This window comes from Taudactylus pleione, unplaced genomic scaffold, assembly GCF_031769625.1.
Source record: "Taudactylus pleione unplaced genomic scaffold, aTauple2 ptg000478l, whole genome shotgun sequence".
Lineage (NCBI taxonomy): Eukaryota > Metazoa > Chordata > Amphibia > Anura > Myobatrachidae > Taudactylus > Taudactylus pleione.
In genome coordinates this window covers 3642518-3666010 of record NW_028284880.1, presented here as the reverse complement: position 1 = coordinate 3666010, position 23493 = coordinate 3642518, and the positions used below count along the sequence as shown (strand labels likewise).

General features: G+C 46.3%; 1 protein-coding gene across 1 annotated transcript in view; it reads right to left on the bottom strand.

Moving 5' to 3' along the window:
• Positions 1 to 22305, bottom strand: part of RAB38 (RAB38, member RAS oncogene family) — a 75260-nt gene extending 52955 nt beyond the window's left edge. Inside the window, exon 1 of the mRNA XM_088449033.1 lies at positions 22057 to 22305. Coding sequence (XP_088305159.1) covers positions 22057 to 22258 — 202 coding nt within the window. The 5' untranslated portion in view covers positions 22259 to 22305. The remainder of the gene's footprint in view (positions 1 to 22056) is intronic.
• Positions 22306 to 23493: the final 1188 nt, after the last annotated feature.

The following is a 23493-nucleotide window of genomic DNA, read 5'->3' as shown; positions in this document are numbered from 1 at the left end:
TCTGGGGAGGATGCCTCCTGAAAGTGAGGGCATACCCCTGAGAGACCACTTCTCGGACCCAGGCATCTATTGTTTGATGGCAACAATCCACAAACTGAAGAAGTCGGCCTCCCACCCTGGGATCCCCAAGGAGGAAGCCCGCCCCATCAGGCCGAAGGTTTGTCGTCCAGTTTAGAAGCTGGATGTCTTGCCGGGCCAGACCTCTTAGTTTGTTGCCTTGTTGTCTTGCAAAAACTAGTCAACGTAGAGGAAGACTGTTCCCTTGCTCGTCCCTGAGGACGGAAGGACCGAAAATATACCTGCCTAGACTTTATAGTCACCGTAGGTGGCAGACCTGCTGATTTTGAAGCCGCCAGAGTAGCTATAATTTTATCCATCTCTGCTCAAAAAATGACCTTTCCATAGAAAGGTAAGACTTCTAGCGCCCTCTTTGATCCTGTATCAGCTTTCCAGGATCTTAATCAAAGGACCCTGCGTGTCACTATTGAAGCTGCTGATGCTTTAGAAGCTAAACTTCCAGCATCTTCTGCAACTCATCCCTGATAGGAAGACGCTTCCTGTATGTAGGAGATATACATCATCTGTTCTCTGGTAGCATCTGGTAGAGAGTCTTCCAAAGCCCACATCCATTCTTCAACAGCTTTAGCTACCCAGGCTCCAGCCATAGCTGAACGAGTAACAACTCCAGATTATAAAAATATTGCCTTAAGACATGCTTCAATTTTCTTATCTGTGGACTCCTTCAGAGAAGATGCTGATGGAATAGCATTTCTGATTAAATGCGTTACATGAGCATCCACAGTAGGAGGTACCTCCCACGTAGTACATACAGAAGCTGGGAAAGGATACAACGATGTTATTCTCTTATTCACATAAATACATTTGTCATGGTTACTCCATGCCTCATCCATAAGCTCAGTGAGCTGTTTAGAGACAGGAACTCCGTCTTGACCACCTTTAGGTGGTGATTAAACATTGGAGCCTTCTTAATATAAGCAGGTTCATCATCCTGCATATCTAGGACTGGTTTAACCGCCCTGACCAAAGAAAGAACATCCACTGTGGACGGATGGTTCTCCTCCCCCGAGCTAGACCCTGGAGAAGAACCCTGCGCATCATCTGATTCCTCTGATGATGCGTCTGAATCCATATGTTGAGCAGACTGATAAAAAGATAACTTGTGCTTAGGCGCCTTAGTAACTACTGGTCTGCTTTCAACATTAGATGGTGCCATACTCTGACTATAATGGCCATAAACATCTTTCCAGGAAAGATGCATAGGAGGTGCAAACATGGCATGCTGTGGACACCCCATCCAAGGAGGCAGTGTGGTAGCAGCCATACGATCCACAAACTGCTTCATTACCTGGGACAAAGAGGATACCCAAGATGGTTCTTGTCCAGAGACAAGTAAACTGGACTGGTGAGGTGGCTCTTTATAACAGACAACACACAAACCATCCTTTACATCCTGAGAGGACACATAGGCCATACATTATTTACATGCAACCAGCATGGGTGTTTCTCCCTCCTGTTTCCCTTTATCTTTAGACATGTTCATAAAGGTAATAAATGCAATGTTATGTCTCAGCCTTCACAAAATCTCAAATGAATGTGAAATACTCAGAAAATGACCTCCACCCCAAAAGGATGGAGAGAAAAAACAGCGATAGTTATAATTGACAGACAGATATAAAATACAGTGTCAATAGCAGCAAGCACACAGTCACATACAATGTATATGTAATATAATTACAATGGAATCAACTACACACACAACAGGAATGGTAGGATACCTTAACCATGGGAAAGGTATACACGGAGACTGACCCAAACCCCCCTGAGACCAATAGCTACAGCAGCGCACTGATAGTGGATGTGAGCGTCTCATACACGTAGCGAGTAGGCGGAGCAACCCAGACGCGCAAAACCCTTTGTAGGAACTGCGTCTGGGTCGGGGGAGGAGCTTCTGGGGGAGCGCCTACCTCCCCATAGCTGCGTTAACCAGCCGGATACGCTGGCCTCGTGGCAGCAGAAGTGTCTGCTGTCGATCCCCGGCATCAGACGATAAGGCCCCGGTGGTGTAGTGAGGATGCGGACATTCCCGGGCCCTGAGGCAGCGGCTTCTGGTGCGTCTCTGACACCAGAAGCAAGGACTGCCGCACGCGATTCCCAGTAAGTAAGGAACCACCTTACCTGACATCTCCGTGCATCTGGTTGTAGTCCAGGTCACAGCATTGTGGCTAGCAAGCTCAGCCGCGACCTGCCAAAATCACCAGCCCAGTTACTGGTGTTGTGGCCCGGCGAAGGTAGATAGAGTCGCAGTACATGCATCTAAATTGAGACGCATAGTACTGCCAACCCAAAAACATAAAATAAAATAAAAGCTTAGGACTGCCTGAGCAGTCCCCTGTTACAAAGGTCCGACTCCTGCCGCATCAAACGAACAACTGAAGGCCTACGGCTAGGATCGGGGTATATATGGAGGAGGAGGACCCGAGGCATCTTGGGAGCTGAAAGCTTTAACTGTTTGGTGCCTGGATCTCTCCAACCATAATATCCCCATGGTATTCCTGTGGATACCTATGGACCCTGAAGAAGAAAATAGAATGTTTCTTTATTATTCCTCCCAAACTTGGTCCTCAAGGCACCCTAACAGTCTAGGTTTTATGGATATCCATGGTTGACCACTGGTGACTTATGGCCTGATTAAGCAAGGAGCGCAAGTGCTAAGACGCACGCAATCGGACGATTGTTGCGTACTGTGCATGTGTATGGCCACTACGCTCGAGAATGAGATTGCAGTGACTACGCAGACCCATGGCAGAGTGAGTGACAGGAAGTGCCGTTTGTGGGTGGTGACGGGGGGGGTGGCCAGGCGAGCTCAGGCGTGCCAGTGCGTTTCAACGGCGTGGCAGGGGCGTGCATAAATTAGCCACTGCAATACCATGTGCAGCCTGAGGCCTCATAGCGTGTGTGGCCGTTCCTGTGGTCAGGGCTTGTGCAAGTGTGCGTATGGGTCCAATTTTACCGATTGTTTCACTATTTTGACAAAGTATACGGATGTGAGTAAGGGGAAGTGGGCGTCCTTATGTCAGGCTGTGATCGCAATGCGAATGCAAACATTTACATATCACCACTGATATTAGCAACTGCTTTGCGTGCGTATAAGCAGAATTGCGATCCGTTGTGAATCAGGCCCTTAATTAGTTCCTCAGTCAATTTGATTTAACCACCTTTGCTCAACCATGGATATTCCTAAAAAATTACCTGTTGGTGTGCCTTGAGTACTGTGTTTGGGAACCTCTGCACTAGGTGGAGGGTTAGGGATTAGGGTTAGGCAGAAAATACTCTCTCAGGTCGCCGCTCTGTCAGACGTCTACGCTGGAAGTGACGGTCACATGACCGCTGGGACCCAGGAATGGAGGCAGCAGGAAGCCACAGACTGAGAGTTATATAGCGGAAGAAGCCTGGTCCCCAGCAGAACAGATTATATTAGGAGATGACTGATGTGTTAGTGAGGACAGATGGGGGCTTTTCTATAATGGATGTACTGTAGGTTGTGCAGGGACCTGCATGGACACTGCAATATATACTCTCTTAAAATGTCCCTGAGCACAGGGCTGTATGTGGCAGCAGCGTATGTTGATGTGAGGATGGGAATGGATGTACTCTAAAGCTGCATACACACACAACGATTTTTTAAACGATTATCGATAACGATATCGTTTATAGTTCAATCGTTGAAAAAAATCGTTAATTTTCTGAGTTAAAATGATGAACGATTATCATTCATGCGCGTTCACGTTTGTAGTTTGTAGTTCAGTCAGACTGACCAACGCAACGATTTTCAGTAAGGGAATATGCAATAATAGTTTGTAGTTCAAAAAAAATCGTTCAATACATTTAGTAAACGAACGATTTTAGTAAACGATTTTCGTTCATTTTTCCCTTGAAAAAATGAACGATAATTATTTACTAAAATCGTTCATTTACTAAATTGTTGTGTGTGTATGCATCTTAAGTGCTAATCCACAAACATAATAAAATAAACAGGGTCCCCAACAGCACCAACAAACTAATACAGGAGGATTGTAGGGTCAAGAGTCCATCTCTACAGTATATGTTATCAAATTTCTACATCCAAATACATTTTTTATTTTATAGCAACACATTTTAGTGTTGCTTTATCAGCTGAATTCAGGAACTGTAATAAGCAGCAAAGTGTATTCATAGTACTCATTGTGTCTACATGGTACTCGCTGGGTCCTGATCATTTTTGGGAAACTAACAATGCTATTCCCCTGTGTGAAATTACCATCTGCATCGCTTTAATCCTCTGACAATTCTAGATCAAATTACTGTCGTAACATGCTTTATCTAGGACCTGGTAAATTATAACCTTTGCGAATCAAGAGTCATAATTATGCAGAATATTCCATCAAGCCTACAAATAAAATCTGCTCAGAAAAAGCCGGCAGCCTGTTGGGATAATTTGATAATTCCATTCACTAGCAACTCACACTGAGATATTATTTTCACATGATTTATGATGATATTCCTGACGACCGACGTACTAAAATGAAATGTAACCATTATATCAAAAGTACAATTCTGTTTAGGAAACAAAGACATGTGACGCTGGCCTGACATTGACCCTCGGATCAGTTGACAGAAATAAGTAGATGAAGGAGTAGATAAGACTACTAAAAGAGTAGGGGTCTCATTATATAAATACAGTACTATGGGCGGGATGCTGCAAAGCATATTTTGCGGTCAAACCTTAGAAAATGCAGTTTTCTGAGATTTGGCTGCTTACAGCATATGCACCAGCTCTGGAGCTTGGAAGCGGCGGGCTTATATTCGCATTTCCCCCTTAGATGGATCTAATCGGATCCCTCCCAGCATCACCTGCGGCGTGTGCGTCACTCAAATGCGCAGAAGTACTCCCGGGTCATATACCCAGAATTAAAGGACAGCTTTTACCAGGAAAGCGGTCCTTTGTGATTATATCATATGGCGTTAGTAAATGCTTGTGATGAGTGGCGAGATACATTGCATTCAAAATGTGATACGTCATGCATTCCACCCTATAGATGAAGTATGGAATAAACTTTTTGACTGCACCCTCCTCAGGTGGACGGTGTGTTTAGTGGCAGGACGCAGGCTAGTAGGTGTTGCGGTGATTAGCAGCATTGTAAAGTGTGTGGGAGGGGCCAGAACGCAATTCAGCGTGAATCGCATCACGCACTCAATGCCGATATTCACTTAAATGGTTGATGTCATTTAATTGTGAATGTGTATAACTCATTAAAAAGTCACACAGCACATGCGTTTCACAATGCCTCGATTAACGGTAATGTGAAGCAGGGGGCGGGGCCATGATGACGTGATTCAGCGTGAGTCACGTCACGGGTTGGAGGGGGGGGGGCCCTGCCTATTTTGTCAGTCCTGGGCCCCACAATTACTGATGGCAGCCCTGCTGATGCCGCTTGCATGCTGCACAGCTAACCACATACAGTCCCTGGCTAGTGACCTGTATGCTGCACTTCACTCATGTGACAAATGTCTGTACATGCAGAGTAGGCTTTCCATGTCCCAGGGCATCCGCTGGTGTGTACATACACTCTGCCCTACCACCGCCAGTTATACACATATATTCCAACATTAATTGCATCCGGGTCTCAATCAGGCCCTGAGTACTCTAGGCATAGTCTACAAAATAATAACAATAATTATAATAGTAATGCTGGGCATACACTGCCAGATAAAATGTCTGTCAGAGCGACAGACATTTTATCTGGCAGCCTGCCAGCCGCAGATGTCGCCGGCATACACTGTGAGATTTCTCTCACAGTGTATCAGCCGACATCCGCGCTCCGCCCCCGGGGGAGGAGACATTTCCGTAGGAAGGAACACAGGAAATGTCTGTCTGTCGGCCGCGGCTGGGCATACACTGCCCGATGCGGCCAACAGTTTACCGGGTAATATCGCATCGGACGGGCATGCTGGACAATCCAGCATGCCCGACCGAGCAATATTTAACCCTCGGTCACCCCCCCACACGCTACAATTATCGCGGCGATCCGCCGATATCGGGCGGATCGTCCCGATAATTGTAGCGTGTATGGCCAGCATAACACAGATAATAATATTAATAATAATAACAACTGTTTTATAATATTATAGCATCTGGTTGGCTGCTGTAAGTTACAGATCATTTATTATATAACACTGTTTTACTAATCAAGGGCCTGATTCAGCTCGGATCGCAATTGCAACCGCATACTCAGATCGGCTGATTGTTGCGTACTGCGCATGCATTGCAGTGCGCAGTGAACGCACTGCGATCACGCACACAGGAATCCATCGCTGGCTAAGCAGGACTGCGAGGTATTACGGATGTGGGAAAGCAGCAGTGGGCGCCTCCATGCTGGCAGAGCGATGGCAGGCATTAGCATATTTTCATTGCGTGCGACTACGCAGCCGCCATCACCATTGCGATTCGCCCTGAATCAGGCCCTAAACTTCACTGCATACTAAAAACAGCAAAGAGAATTTCAAATATTCACATTTTAATACATAAAATTGTTAGGATAAAAGATTCTATGTAACACTGCTTCCTACAATCAGAAAGCGTGCATAGTATTCATGTGATTCTGCTTTATGGGATTGGATTGGATTGAATGGGTATCCCTATGTTGTGAGCTGCAGTAGAAGCCATTACTAGTATAGAGCAGCCCAGGTCACAGCTGCTGGTAAGTGTACAGCTCCGACTTACACATTCTAATTGGTACTTAAAGTCAGTTTTTTAAAAATGAGCCTGCTAATCTTTCTGACTAATACGAATCATTGTAGCAAAACAAATGTGTAACATACTTTCAGCTATTTGCTTAAATTAATATAATCCCTTAGAAGAATTTCACAAAGTATGGGAAAGAAAAACAGCGCTAAGCTGCCTGAACGGCTTTCATTTTCATTCACAAGTTTTACCGACGCCTCGTGGTGGAAATCTGAAAAAAAAAAAAAATTTTAAAACTTTTTTTTTTTTATTACTGTGGAAGAATAGCGGTTTTATGTGAACATTTGTTTTTCTTCCTGTGGACATCAATATGCTGTTCTATGCATTTAACATAAAACAAATCCTGGAATAGACTGCACAAGACTCTGCACTACATATAAACAGGAAGAAATATATACCACGTGTCATATAAATGCTTTTAGATACTTGGGTTCTCATTCAGAGGTGGACACAGAATTGGCGCGTCTATTTGTGGTTACCTGTCTGTGACTAAATAAAAATGCCACTACAAGGTCCTTCCCTGGTGTACATTCATGTGTCCAAATGTGCGAGGACTGGGACTGCCATGTTCAGCGCTCAAAAACTCTGAAATACAGATTGCTGCATCTTTAGATCGGTCGCATCATCGAAACTTAGAACAGCCCCCTGGCAGGCGCAGTTTCTCCTCGTGTATGGTCTCCTATGACTTCTTGTGTTGCAATTGGCTGCTGATTTGTAGCACCTTCCCGCCACAGCCAGGTTTCACAAAAAACCTGGCCCGCCACCCAAAAAACACGTATCTCAATCCAGAAACGACAACAGACCTTTAAAGAACAAACCTAGACCCAAACTGTTCACTGTTCTGGCTGATAGTACTAATGACCAAACTAGCTGCCAACAACACAAACAACAACACAACACAAAGCAAGAAACTGCTATATTAACTTTTCCTGGCTTTCTCTTGACCCTCTCTAGAACAAACGAGACACTAATACCCCTTTTACACCAGAGCAAAAACCTGGGTTTTTGCTGGGTCTACCCGGGTCGCAGCTCAGTGTAATAGGGTCCCTGAAAAATAACCCAGGTCAAGTGACCCAGCAATCCAACCCAGGTAGCTACCAGGGTTGGACCCAGGATGGACCTGGGTAATGGTGCAGTGTAAATGGCACAACCCGGGTTACCTGGGTCATGCCTAAAATGAGCTGATTGGTGGTTGTGGAGCAGTCACCTCCCACTTTTTATAACCTCACAAGTTTAGCAGGGCAGAGAATAGCCTATAGGCTACTATAGGCTAATGCCATCTTTGGAATGCAATAGTGGCTGGAGCCTGCCTGATGAGGAGCACTCGGTGCTGCCTCCATCCGTAAGGTAAGAGTCCGCAGTCACTAAGATCCACCACAGCTCTTCCGGATGTCTGGCCTCCAACATGCGCTACTGCACATGATGTGCGCCCTCTCTCGGTACATATTCTCCATTGGTGACCTGCATGTTAGAGCGTTTCCTGAAACTCTACTCCTCCATTATAGCGCCTTACAAGCCCCAACAGTGATTCCAATACCCTATGCAACCACTGCTTCCATGAAGGAGCATACCGCTATACACCATTAGAGTACATGCTGTTATGTTCTGGGTTGTTTGTGGACCCGGGGTGGTAGCAGGAGCCATCACAGAAGCGGATTTGTATAAAAAACTAGGTTTTTTAATATGTGCTTGAGTAGACATAAAATATGGCAGTAAATAAAAGTCCAGGAATATATAAATCTGCATAAGAGTTCTGTGGTGGGAGTAATGGGTTAATGTCCAAGTAGAAACAATTAGAGCTGTCCAGGTGTGCAGGTAGTGAGACTGAAAATAATCCAGCAGGTATGCAGGTAGTGATGCAGGAAATAATAAGCCAGGTATGCAGGTAGTGAACTAAGGCAAATGAGCTGGATGTCAGCAGGCACAGGCACTCAGGTATGGGCAAGGGTGATGGAGGAAGCGGGGTATTCCAGCGGAAGCTAGGAGCTGACTGTCAGACAGAGAATTTTACAGGAACAGGATAAGCACAGAGAACTCCCTCTCAGCTAGGCTGAGATACACGTTGCACTGGCAAAGAAGGAAGGCACTGACCCTTCCTAAATACCCCATGCCGTGTTGTTACTGGCCGGAGGGAACATGTGACTCACCAGGATTGGCCAGCCGCATCACATGGCCAGAAGGCAAGATGGCGGCGCCCATGCCAAACGGAACGGAGACGCCGCCAGGCCTTACCAGCGCAGAGTGACAACAGGCCCGCACAACAACACGCGCAGCCAAAGCCCCCCGCCAGACACCAGCTCCGCCACCAGACAGCCCGCGCCACAACGACCTCACAGGTAACACCCGCCTAGCGCCATGCTGAAATACCCTGGCCGTGACACATGCGCGGTTACAACCTGGCACACTACACCACTCAGCATCGCGGTTCAAATCGCGGTTCAAATCCCGACGCCGGAAGACCGGCAACCGAAGATCTCAACAGGTAAGTATTTTTAACTATTACTAACCCCCCCAACCCTAACCCTCCCTTAGGGGTGCCTAACCCTAACCTCCCCGCAAGTGCCTAAACCTAACCCCCCCTTACCCTAGCCTAAACCTAACCCTCCCGGGGGTACCTAACCCTAACCCCCCCTTACCCTAGCCTAAACCTAACCCTCCCGGGGGAGCCCCTGACCTTTCCTCCCCATGGCTGTCCGCACCCACCTTACCTTCGTTCGGTATGCCGGGTGTCGGGCTCCCGGCGTAGGTAAAATGACGCCTGTCATTAGACTCCTGCCGGGATTAGACAGTCGGGAAGCCAGCGGTCGGCATTTCGCTCCAGGCTGCACCTACCACTATAACTTTAGACCTGTTTCATTCTGTCTACAGTCACCTGTTTCTACCTGGCTATTAAGCCCGAAACCCAGTTAAGTTGCCTGTTGATAGGACTAACTACCACTTGCACACCCACTGAGCACCTGTTATATCATCGGGATGTGGTTTAAATTCCGGCTGTTGGGATGTCGGCGCTCAGTATGCCGGCAGAAGAATCCCAACACCAGAAAGAATCCCGGAGCCAGCAACCTGACCACCGGCATCCTGATAGTAAGTGGTGTGAATATGGGGAGGGTTAGAGGTTAGGGTTAGGCACTAGGGGAGGGTTAAGGTTATGCACTAGGGGGAGGGTTAGGGTGCAGGGGGGAGGTTAGGTTTAGACTGCGGGGGGGGGGGGGGGGTAGGTTAAGGCTGCGGGGGGAGAGTTAGGTTTAGGGGTAGGGTTAGGATACTTACCGACAGATGTCAGTATCCTCTTCACTGCTGAATGGCTCCCCCCGTCTAATTCTTCTGCTGGCTCACCTCCTCCCCCTCCCGCAGCGCCTCTGGTGTCCGATCCCCTCCCAGCCACCTTGGGTGCCTGATCTGAATAGATCCCTCTGCTGTGGCTGGCATTCAAATCTTCACAGGCTGCCATGTAAACAGCAGCCTGTGAAGGCTATCGGGGGCTGAATGCCATCTCAGACTGGGCTTCAGTAACACCATCAAGTTCTGACAAAAATGCTTTTTCGGAACTTGATGAATGGCCCTGACACTTATTTTTCACAAAAGTATGTGAAAATGTTAATCTCCACATGCTTTTGTGAAAAATAAATTATGATGAATAGGCCCCTTGGAGAGAGATAAAGTGGAAAAAGATAAAGTACCTACCAATCAGCTCCTAACTGTCATTTTTTGAACACAGCCTGTAAAGTGACAGGAGCTGATTGGTTGGTACTTTATCTCTATCCAAGGCTTAGTACACCCTTAAAAGTAGATGTTGTGTCTACAACAAAAAGAGGATCAGGGATTGTAGGTAAGGGGTTCACAACCATCGTAATGCCCCTGTCCTGCCTATATAAGTGTAACAAGCGTGGACACTCCTGGTAACGCTGGGAGTGAAATCACACAATGTATGCGACACAAACTGGCACAGTGCACTCTCTGCATCAGCTCCTGTATCCAGAGACTCCAGGACAGAGTCTAGGGAAGAAAGTCCTAAAAGGGTGTCACTCCTACAGAGGGAGAGTATCTCTTTCAGCTGCTACCACCTGCAGCCATACTGTATTTCTCTGAGTAGCCCTAGTCCAACATCCCTAGTTACCAACTTGGGGCCTGATTCAGCAAAGAACGAAGCCGCGATTTCGCACGCACCCGGATGATTTTTTTTCACATTGCGCATGCGTATTTATTAGCCAATTAATTAATTTTTTTCAGTGGTTCTCTTTGGTTAACTATCTTGAGATGATAAATAGGCATTTGCATGTGGCAGCCTTTGCCAACAAGAAGAGAACTGGGTTACCGCAGGGAGCAAACCTAGTGCTATAGACTGAGGATGAGCAAAGACAATTATATTTATATATAATTGTGCAGTACAGTCTACATCATGGCAGCTCCCAACAGCAGATGCAGAGCTCATAGAACTAATGTCAGTCAGGATCCATTAACCATGTCTGGTATCACTTTCCAATGTATGAATAGTTTTCTCATACACAGAGTTTTAAAATCACACTTTTCGATTTGGGGTTTTAGTTCCACTTTAACTTAAGCTGAAGCCTAAAATATTGCTGAAAGACCGTGTTCTTTCTGTGTGCGATTGGAATGTTTCACGGCCATCACACCCCAATGCTCCACTTGTTGTCAAATACCCAGAATTCCAGCTTTTTTTTAATGATTTCTTTTGGAGTTACAGCAGGAAGCTGGATCATCTGACCGGACAGCACATGACTTGCGGCATCTCACACAAGTCTACATTGTGTAAAAAGATATTATTAATTTTTTTTAACCTGATCTTGGTAATGATGTGCACCGGATTCTACTGTATGTTACTATCTACAGTACTTACATACTGTAAAGAAGTAGAATAAATCCGCTTAACCAAAAATTTAGGATTGCTGTAACTAAAGTAAATGAATAACCCTTAAACAATCATTGTGCACTTCCCAAGGCAGCCTGGGTACTAAATCAAATACTTTTTAGACTGTAAGCTCTCACGAGCAGGGCCCTCTTCCCTCATGTGCTTTGCCTTCCCTCACTAATACCATCATCCCCTCCCCACTGCCAACAGCATCAAACGGTATGCAGTCGGGAAGCCGGCGGACCTAATCCCGACAGCCGGCTTCCCGACTGCTTAATCCCGGTGAGGGTTAAATGACAGGCGTCTTAATCTTGACGCCTGTCATTTTACCGACGCCGGGAGACCGGTGCCCGGCGTCCCTTCGACCGGCGCATGGCATCCCGATCGAAGGGACGCCGGGCACCAAACGCAGATAGCCGCGGGAGGGGGGAGTTAGGTTTAAGGTTCCCGGGGGGGACTTAGGGTTAGGCACCCCCCCAGGAGGTTAGGTTAGGCTAGGGGAAGGGGGGGGTTAGGTTTAGGCACTTATAGGGGGGATTAGGGTTATGCACTGGGGGGAAGGTTAGGGTTAGGCACCCCTAAGGGAGGGTTAGGGGAGGGAATTAGGTTAGTCAATACTTACCTTAGGGACGATCTGGATTTTCACCCATGTCGCGCAGCCGCTGTCGGGATTCCAACCGCCAGATGTGCGTCCGGAGGTAAATCATACCGATTCCAACCAAACTGATGCAGTAATGTTTATAAACCCTGGGGGAGATGTATTATAGCAGCAAATATCGTGCCTCTATAACGCTTCCTGCTTCGCCTCTTTACCAAGGCGAAGCAGGTAGCGCTAACGATGAGATGTATAAACACCTCATCTGCCGGAGTGGGGGAGTGAAAACTCGCCCCTCCGGCAAACCCAGCGCTGAACACACAGCGCATCAGCCTAGTGCTGAATGAGGCACTGTCTCTCACTCCAGGCCGGCTCCACCAGACATGTGCGGGATCTTGCATGCATCAGGAGCCGGCAGCCAACGCAGCAGGGGCAGCGCTGTCCCTACTGTGGTGGTAGGGCAACGCTAGCTGCAGCTGTCAATATCAATAGCTGCAGCTGACGGAACGGTCAGGCGAACTGACCGTTCATACATTTCCCAGCTTATTGGCGCCGCTACCTTGTGGATAGCAAAGTGCCCCTGTCATTTGTCGCCCAGCCCGCCCATAATACATGGGAGAGAAGCAGTTTCAGCGCGCCTAACGTGCACTGATACTGCTTCGGTGGTTCATACATCTTGCCACATGTTAAGTGTGCTGAAACCGCTTCCCCACCATGTATTATTGAATGGCTGGGCGGTAAATGACAGGGGTGCTATGCGCCCCTGTCATTATCGGCACTGCTATCTGCAATAAGCTGGGCAATGTATGAACGCTCAGTTCTCCTGAATGTTCCACCAGCTGCGGCTATCGATATCGACAGCGGCAGCTGGCGCGTTGTTCTACCACCACGGCATGGACAGCGCTGTCCCTGCTGCTGCGGCTGCCGGCTCTGTGGGGCTGCACGCGGGATCTCGAGGTGCTTGCAAGATCCCGCGCATGCCTAGTGGAGTGGGCAGGGAGTGAGACACAGCGCATCAGCACTACGCTGATGCGCTGTGTGCTCAGCCGGAGACAGCTGTAGGAGTTTTTACTCCCCTGCTCTGGCAGATGAGATGTTTATACATACATTGATGCAGACCCCTTGTGGCGCTATATAAATAAAGTATAATAATATGTACTTTCCTGGTCCCCTGGAAGGTGCGGGTGTCTCCCAATTCTTTGTGTAGTCCCCTTGAAGAGTGGCCGGATTTCCCACATCCCACCCACTTTCTAGTGAAGTGGGCAGGATGAAGAAATAATTGCCGGGTCCGTAGGGAGGGGGTGGGGCCACAATTTTGAGAATCGCAATTGACTGCATTTTTGCTGTTTTAAGGACTAATGACGTGGGAATCTGGCCCCGCCCCACCACCTAAAAGTGGTAACCTACGGCTCCTTACTAGGTCTCTCCCGGATAGGAAAAACCAAAAGTAGGCAAGTATGTAATAATAATAATAATAATAATACTTCCTCTTCCTCTTTGGAAACCTCACTGTTCCTGCTCAGAAACTGAAGCACTTATTACACAGTGCAGGAAGAAACACCAAGTGGTTGTCCTATGTATCCATGCACTTGTAAGGCTTGATTCTGACTCGGATACAATGCAGATTTATTGCACAAATGGTCAAATTTTTTCATGCAAGTTTTGATGGTGCGACCGATGGCTGCATCTAATGACGTACCAAGCAATATTGTTGCATCTAAAGACACACAAAGTGGGTGTATCAGTCCTTGCCCATTTATACGCATACCTGTACACTCTAGGAAGGGCTTGTAGTCGTAAAAGCATAAAGTCGCAGATGTGACTATGGCAAAAGCACAAAAACAGTTTCATCAGTTTGTGACTCTATATCAGGCCCGAAGTAATAAGCTGGCCCTCGGCATAGGCTATATAGGCGAATGTGGAGGACACCATTGCTCCAGGGGGCTCCCATGACAACCCGCCCCCACATTGCTCTGCACACAGTGACAGGTGGAGCCACCAACTAATATTAAACAAAGAAGCTGCAAGCTATAGCAGCGAAACGCGTCAGGGACACATTTTATCAGCAGGGACTCTATTTCAAGAACCTCCATTCCACTTGGCATTGGACTCATTTCATATTTGGGACTTCCAACGGACTTACCGTGCACCAGGGGAACCATCAATCTTTGGATTACATTGCTAATTTGGACCCCACCATTATTCCCATGGAACTTTTAAGAAACCATTCTCTAAAAGCAGAGCCGTAACTAGACTTTTTGGTGCCCGGTGCCAGAGAGAGCATTGGCGCCCCCTTCCCCCATTTTTTAAATAGGGACATAAGATAGTGCACCTGAAAAAGGGCCACGGCCTCATGGGGAAGGGCCAGGGAAGAGATAGGGGAGACCAGGAGATGCTGGGGATAAATAGGGACATAATATAGTGCACCTGAGAGAGGGCCATGGCCTCATGGGGAAGGGCCAGGGAAGAGACAGGGGCAGCCAGGAGATGCTGGGGATAAATAGGGACATTATATAGTGCACCTGAGAGAGGGCCATGGCCTCATGGGGAAGGGCCAGTGAAGAGACAGGGGCGGCCAGGAGATGCTGGGGATAAATAGGGACATTTTATAGTGCACCTGAGAGAGGGCCATGGCCTCATGGGGAAGGGCCAGTGAAGAGACAGGGGCGGCCAGGAGATGCTGGGGATAAATAGGGACATAATATAGTGCACCTGAGAGAGGGCCATGGCCTCATGGGGAAGGGCCAGGGAAGAGATAGGGGAGACCAGGAGATGCTGGGCATAAAAAAGAAGAGAAAGCTACAAGTGAGAATGATAATAAACAGAAAATTGACAGGCCCAAATAGCGCCCCCTGCCCTGCGGTGCCCTGTGCCACGGCACTAGTCGCACTACCCTAGTTACAGCTCTGACTAAAAGGCTGGACATTTTTCTCACCTACATCCGTATTTGAAGTCCATGTTTTGCCATACTGGACTGGAGGAATATGTCTTCTTTTGTATAATATTTCTTAATTATTATTGTTACATATTATGTACAATATCTGCTGTTTCATCTGTAAGAGGCCTCTTTATGTGCCCATCAGAACCTTAGCTATTCATCTATGTATCAGGCCTAAGGCTATTTGTGCGCTGCTTATATATTTATATTTACCTTCTTTTGTTGAGATTGACTCCTATGTTACAGCTGCCTTGGTAGAAACACCCATAGTAGTGGCTGATCGTTATATCATTTTTTTATATATAACATCTTGCACATCTCTCCTTACTGTACCTCATGGGACAGCTGCCTTGACTGTCGGTAGTTTGAAAGGGGCATTAATTCGCTTATCTGCCAACAGTCCCAATTATTTTTGGACCATCCTCACATCTGGTGGGCAAAAGAGGTATAGAAAGAGATTTACTAGCCTTTGGAGAGAGATAAATTACCAACCAATCAGCTCCTACCTGTCAGTTTTCTAACGATTGAAAAATGACAGGAGCTGATTGGTTGGTACTTTAATCTCTCTCTCCAAGCATTAGTACATCTCCCCCCTAGTCTGTTTGTTGTTACCTCACCTTCATGAGAGTTACATTTCTGGCACGGTAACACCTGAGCATAGTTTGGGCAATTTGGGGCATCTCCTAAATTTCGCCAATATTTCCATTCAGGAAATAGTAGGACGGACATTGCTCTCAATAACTGCAACTAACAGACCAACTATCTAACAATATCACATGTCTGAATACCATTGTGAGCTCCTCGTGACCTTTCAACGTACGTTTAATTTTCCTGTGTCCAGAATAATAGAGTTTGACTGGGCCCGTGTACAGCATCCATGTACAACAATAGACTGATTATGTTCAATTCCGGTGACGCAGATATCTACGTTATCAGTAAGCCTGGAGGGGTTACTGGTTACACAGATGACGTTGCATTACACCAGAGGTCATTGGTGACCTGCAAAGCTGCAGTGCGAGTGTTCTTTTGTGATCTCATGCACTTACTTTTGCACAAGTGCGTTCCGTTTAGCAGGGAAAAAAAACATGGACATGTGGACCAAGATGGTGGCATCTGCGCCAGGCGATGGGAGGAGTTGGGTGAATCTAGAATATTCCTTAAGCCGGGTACACACTAGATGTTATGTCATCCGATCAGATGACATATCGTCCACATTGGCCAGTGTGTACCGGCTATGTCGCTCACGATGGGCGCTCCCACGCATCGTCAGAGACATCGTCTGTCAGACCTGCATGCAGGTCTGACGGGCGATATTGTCAACGGGGGCCATGCTGCTGTTGCTCCGTCACTCCCGGCATCGGCAAGTGTGTATGCACTTGACGATGCCGGGACCCCTACCGGGTCCCACCAATGTCGTACACACACTAGACATCGTCTAGTGCAGGGATGGCCACCCCCTGGCTCTCAAGCCGCATGCGGATCTTTTGTTTTTCCGATGCAGCTCACGGCTCGGCAGACCCCTACTGGAACTGTGAACGTTGGCCTCTGAAGCGATGAAAGGCTAAAGACGTCACCTGCGATGTGAGGAGCCTGCACACCTGCTGGGTCTCGTTAGATCCAGCAGGCAGCAGCAGCGAAGGTTGGAGTCGGGAGCCCAGATGGCGTAGAGCAGTGCCAGCATGAAGGCAGGTAAGTTTCTTCACAGGGGTGAGGACGGGGAGGAGGAGCTAGGACTGGGAGCACTACTTTAGGGGGTGTGACTACAGGGAGCAGTGCAGAAGGCGCATAACTACTGGGGGCATTGCATAATGGGCACAGCTACAGGAGGCATTGCAAAAGGGGCACAACTATTGGGGGCATTGCTTAATGGGCACAACTCAGGGAGCAGTGCAGAAGGGGCACAACTACTGGGGGCATTGCATAATGTGCACAGCTACAGGGGGGCACTGCATAATGGACACTACTATAGGGGGGCACTGCATATGGGGCACTACTCCCTGAGAGCCAGTGGGGGGGGGGCAGCCTGAGAGCTGGGGGGATGATGCCTGATTTTGTGCTTATGGGGATAGATTGGGGCTGTTGAGATAACTCTAGGGGGGGGGGAGGCTGGAGTGACACGAGAGGCCACTGCAGTGGCAAGGGGGTTGCAATGACACATGAATGTGGGCTGGAATGGTAAGGGAGCAGACATGGAGGAGCTGAAGTGTGTATTATGTGAATCTTGCTTTTTCAATGTATTTTATGTGGTTCTGGATTTCAAAATGTATTTTACTGTATGTGGATGTGGTTTTTAAAACATATTTTATGTGGCTCTGGATTTTTCAATGTATTTTATGTGGATTTCGTTTTTTAAAACATATTTTATGTGGTTCTGGATTTCAAAATGTATTTTATGTGGATGTGGTTTTTAAAATGTATTTTACGTGGATCTGGCTTGTTTCTGTGTATTTTATGTGAACGTGGCTTTTTCAATGTTTTCTATATTACTCTGGCTTTTTCTTTTATGTCAACAGTGAAAAAATTATATTGGGAAGATTATGTAAATTCAAATTGTGTATTTTCAATGTGCTGTGCTCGGCCCCAGCGTGACTAAAAACGGGGGTGTGACACAAGGTCATGCTCCTGCAAATGTCATACCAAAGGCGTGCGCACAAAAATGGGGCGTGGCCTTGTGACAGCTAGTGCATGCTATCGGCTCTTTAACTTGACTACAGATATTTTTTGGCCACCCCTGGCCTAGTGTGTACCCGGCATTAATAAGCCTGGATTATGAACAGTAGGGCACTGACTTAGGCCCTCATTCAGAGGCGGTCGCAAGGAGCGATCGCTCTCTCTGAATGAGGGCGGCCGCTTCTTTTTTTTAGTGCGGCCTCCTGGTTGCTAGCTAAGCTGTGGGTTACCAACCACACTTAGCGACCAAACAGGGTGATGGTTGCGATGGTCATGACCATCGCGACCATCGGGGCTTGCGACGAGACCCTAAGGTTGGGTCTCGGCAGCCGCAAGCTCCAGGGCGCTTCCTGCTCTGATCGAGCAGGAAACTCCCCACTGACATCACTGCTGATGTCAGTGCGGCTGCCCACAAAACGGCAGGCGTTCCTTAAGGGGGTAGTTTGTGAAACTACCCCCCTCCCCGCCCCACCTACAAAACAGGCCGAGCTGTCGATCAACATCGACAGCCGGCCCTTTTGTAGTGAGCTCCGGAGCGAAAGAGTTTCTCTCTCACTCCGGGGCTAGCGCACGCGCAGCGCGGCCTCTGCGTATGCGCAGGGCCTAACCATCGACCCGGTTGCGAGAGCTCAGCGCTTGCGACCGGGTCTGAATGAGACCCTTACTTCTGAAAGAGAGGATCATTTTACTGAAACAGAGGGCTAGATAGGGTGCATTTAAAGGAGTGCTACCTGATATTCGGGAGAAGGAGCAGCATGTTTGTCGCAATACGACATGAAATATCGGAAATCAAGTTTTGTTCTTATGTTTAGAATGGACGGCAATTTATGCAGTAAAACATATTTCTAGACTCACTTTGACCAATGTCATAAAAAGCCTCAATGCCACAAAAGTGACACATGTCATATACACAGACCCCTTATTCATCGGATAAATTTAAGTGAGGCTAAACCAAGTAAGAGTTTAGAAAAAGTAAAAGTTCAAACATATATTGTATAATACGGTTGCACTTTAATGTGACGTTTTAGCTATTTAAAATTGTAATCAAGCTGTTTAGAATGCAAATGAACCTGACTAACATGCTCTTCCCAGCCATTGCCGCCCACTTGCTCTATATCAGAGCCAAACACCAATCAGAAGTGCTGGCATGCAGCGGAGAGCTTAGGGGGCAGGGCTACCGTGTTACTTCATGTTATCAGCATATTAATCCCATTGCCTAACTGTCTTTCTCCTGACTTTAAATTCCACCAATGATATCTGCAGTAATTACAATGTTTCGGAAAATGTTTGTATTGATGCACATACTATTCAACAAAGGTTCACTTATTCTCGATGGCTTTCATTTGGTATGGCTGGACAATTGATTGCGTTGATTCATAAGATAACAATATACACTGAACCTTACAGCATATATGGCAGACACACCACGGGCAGAAATTGCTGCTACCTGCTCTGTTAGGTATGCAGTTGGGAAGCCGGGGGGCCTAATCCCGACAGCCGGCTTCCCAACTACTTTATCCCGGCGAGGGTTAAATGACAGGCGTCTTAATCTAGACACCTGTCTTTTTACCGCCGCTGGGAGACCGTCGCCCGGCATCCCGATCAAAGTGATGCCGGGCGCCAAGCGCGGACAGCCGTGCGGGGTGGGGGAGGGTTAGGTTTAGGGCTCCCGGGGGGGACTTAGGGTTAGGCACCCCACGGGAGGTTAGGGTAAGGCTAGTGGAAGGGAGGGTTAGCGTTAGGCACCCCCGGGGGGGACTTGGGGTTAGGCACCCCCCCAGGGGACTTAGGTTTAGGCGGCGGGGAAGGGGGGGTTAGGTTTAGGCACTTAGAGGGGGGATTAGGGTTAGGCACTGGGGGGAAGGTTAGGATTAGGCACCCCTAAGGAGGGTTAAGGGAGGGAATTAGGTTAGTGAGTACTTACCTTAGGGACGATCAGGATTTTCACCCATGTCGGGCAGCTGCTGTCGGGATTGGAGGTAAATCATACCGATTCCGGTATGTCAGTATATATGATAGAAAATAAGACCACCTGTGAAGTAATACATTTCATAGGACAGTAATAATTCTGCTTCCGTTAAAGAGGATTTATCGCTCCCTCCCTTTCATGTTTTTCTGGTGCCATGGTGGTTCCACCCATCTAACAGGATAGTGCTGGTTCTGGGAAGGAGGCGATCAGGGGGGAGGAGGGGGGGAGTCATCATTTCTATTTGATTATTATGAAATGTCAGCTTTACCTGCCTACAATATATAGTACATAACTGACTGTGTTACAGACTCTGCATATTATTATTATTATTATTATTATTATTATCCTTAATGGTTGGTACTTTGGAGTCTATTTACTAAGCCTTAGATGGAGGTAAAGTGGACAGAGATAAAGAACCAGCCCCTGTAATTTTTTAAACACAGCCTGTGACATGGCAGTTAGGAGCTGATTGTCTGGTACTTTATTTCCGTTCACTTTATCTCCATCTAAGGTTTAGTAAATAGACCCCCTACATCTTTATCCACTTTATCACTCTCCAAGGCTTAGTGAAGAAACCCCAAAACTACCCAAATAAGCAGCGGGGCGGCTGAACCCAAAGGATTGGCACTGTTGTTGGCGATGGGAAGGTGCATATAAAAAAAAAATATTTCCTATACATAAAATTAAATATGAAACTAATGCAGTACACTAAGTAAAATTCACTGTGTTTACTAAACGGTAACTAAATTGTTATAAAACTGGCTGCTATAGAGATACAGTATCTGTTACATATAATTTCGTAAAGCGTATTATGCCCTAGGAATTTCTCGTTCAAACCAGGGCATGTAGATGCAGAATACTATATAATATATAATAAATAATAATACAATTATATAGTGATGTCTGAAAGGTCGGCCAAACCGCCCCATTCATTCAAGCTTCTAAACATCATCCTGTCGCCCCATGCTAATATTCTTCATGCCATCTACAATCTAGAGATGCTTAGTAAACATTACGAGACCACTGCAAGAAAAGGTTAAAATATAATAGGAAATGAGTAGGATACTGTACAAATGTACAATTTCATAGTGCACTGTCTAATTGAACCTACTGCTACCAGCATGGTCATTTAGCATGGCCTTTGAAAAAAGTACTATCATAAGTACGAATAACACAAGTGATTTCAAAGTATTATTGCCTTTAATGGCTAGCTACAGATGGAGTAGCGTTTGTTGCAGTGAACAATACACTATGGCTAAGGACAAAGGAGGTAGTCCATACTATCCTGTAAGATCAGCTCAGACTTAGCTCCAGATATTAAAGTTGAGGTGCAATTTTATACTGCCACTGTCCATCACTCATACTGTAGCAATAAACTCTTCTCCATCTGTATTCATGAGGTCCCTTTTTTTTTGGTCGATTATGTCAAATTAACTATGATGATATTTTTTTTTTTCCTTTTTCTCAAGTACACAAAGTAAGCGTGCTGATGAAGTAGAGACAATCTGTAGTGAAATTTGTACTAGGCATGTGATATTTAACATATTCGTGTAAATGTATTTGCAAATGACTGTTACAGGCTGAGCTGTCAAGGACTTTATGCAGATAAAAAAATACTTACTAATACAGCGCAACAGAATATGCTGGCGCTATACAGATAAATGTAAATAATAATAATAATAATATTAATAAAGAATAAAACAAAGCCAAACAATTTGAACAAATTATGTAATCAAAAATATTTGATGGTTTATCAGACTTTTTTTTAACTTTAATTTTTTGTTAAAAGTTTAATTTTCTATTGATTGGTAAAAAGAGAAAATTGAGGCAAAATTATTACCTCAAACCACAAGTGAACTGTATGCTATAAATTGTGACTATGTCATTGTTTCTTGTCATATTTGCTTGTGTACCAGAGTGTATTTGATGACTTCAATAAAAACATTTTTGAAAAAAAATTAAATAAAGTCAAATTCTAAAACAATTCCCATTTATAATGTAGTCTTGCTATCACAATATTAAAAAAAAAAAAAAATTTCTTCAACTGTGCATTGAAACAATTTCTGAGTTATCTTATATATAATGAAAAAGTTTTAAACAAAAAGTTTACGTTAAATGAAAGCAACAAATTTTGTGCTGGGCTATGGGTATAATGGAATGGAAATTATCTAGATTTAGACCCTAGACCAACTCTAGTCCTTGGTGCACTCACCTGCAATGTCCCATAGCTGCAGCCGGACGACCGTGTCTGAGTCCCAGCTGAGAACTTTTAAAGCGAAGTCTACCCCGATGGTAGCGCGGTAGTGCGGCGAGAAATTCTGGTGGACATACCGCTTGATAATACTTGTTTTGCCAACTCCCAGGTCACCGATCACAAGGATCTTGTAAAGGTGTTCTGTGTGATGGCTCTGCATCTTAATTCCCAAACTCCCAGCAGACTGATCCCATGCTCCGTAGTGAATTCTTGCCAGGGTCAGGAGGATGGGAAAGGGGGAGGGATGAGGGAACAGCACAAATAGAAAGAAGGAGACGGACCCAGAATGAGTGACATCAACATGAGTTTGGAAAAGGAAGTCAAAGTTTAATGTTATAAAATAAAAAAAAAAACATAAAACAACCCTGCACATGGAAAAGATTAAAGGAGATTGAGGCGTGCGTGGTTTAGAGGAGCTCAAGATAAGTGGCAGCGAGATGGGTATCTGAAAACGGAAAGCTTTTATTTCTCAGTTCAGATAACTCTTTGCCACCAGCGTATATGTTTGTGCTTTTTAACGCTTTGCCCATCTTTGTAAATAAGTGTCGTCGGGTTGACGTACATATTTAAATCTGCATTTGCACTTATTAGTTCAGAATAGTCCCAAATCCTATTTTTAAATGGACACTTCATATATATATATATATATATATATATATATATATATTATGATACAGAACATTTGGGCTGATTCTGCTTAGGATGGAATTGCAAAGCTGCACGTAAGCAGCTTTGCAATTCCGTCCTTGCTAATATGCAAATGCAGCAGGAGGTGTATGACGCCCCCTGTATGACACCCCCTGTATGACGCCCCCTGCTGCACTTGCCATCGCAGCACTACGACCGAGGTCACAGGCTGGGATGGTGGATGGCGCCGGGCCTCTGGCCAGCTGAGTACATGGACGCAGCCCCTGGCCTTGCCACTCCCGGAAAACGGGGCGGACACGCCCACGTTTCCGGGAACGCCAGCCCTCCCCTCAAACCGCTCCTTAAGTGCCTCTGTCTGTCAATCAAGCAGAAGCATAGAAGGGGCTGAGGAGCTCATTCAGACCCGGATGCTAAGCTGCGCTCTCACGCAGCTAATAGGGCCGGGTATGCAAATGCCGCGATCGCACTGTCTGGTGTTTGGACGCACTCTATGTCTTAGAGAGCGACTGCAGAGCGAACGCACGCCGGTATAAAGACGCCCACTTTTCTCTCTTAACACACGTCATCCAGGAAGTGTAGGAACAATCGGAACCATTGAGAGCCATCGGAGCTGCACGCAGCGCTTGAGGAATACCTTACCCCGCCGCAAGCACTGCAGGCTGAAAAACAACCAAGTGACGTGTACAATGACGCATCTTTGCTAATTATGCACACCTATAAAACTCAGTTTTGACGCCCAGACACGCC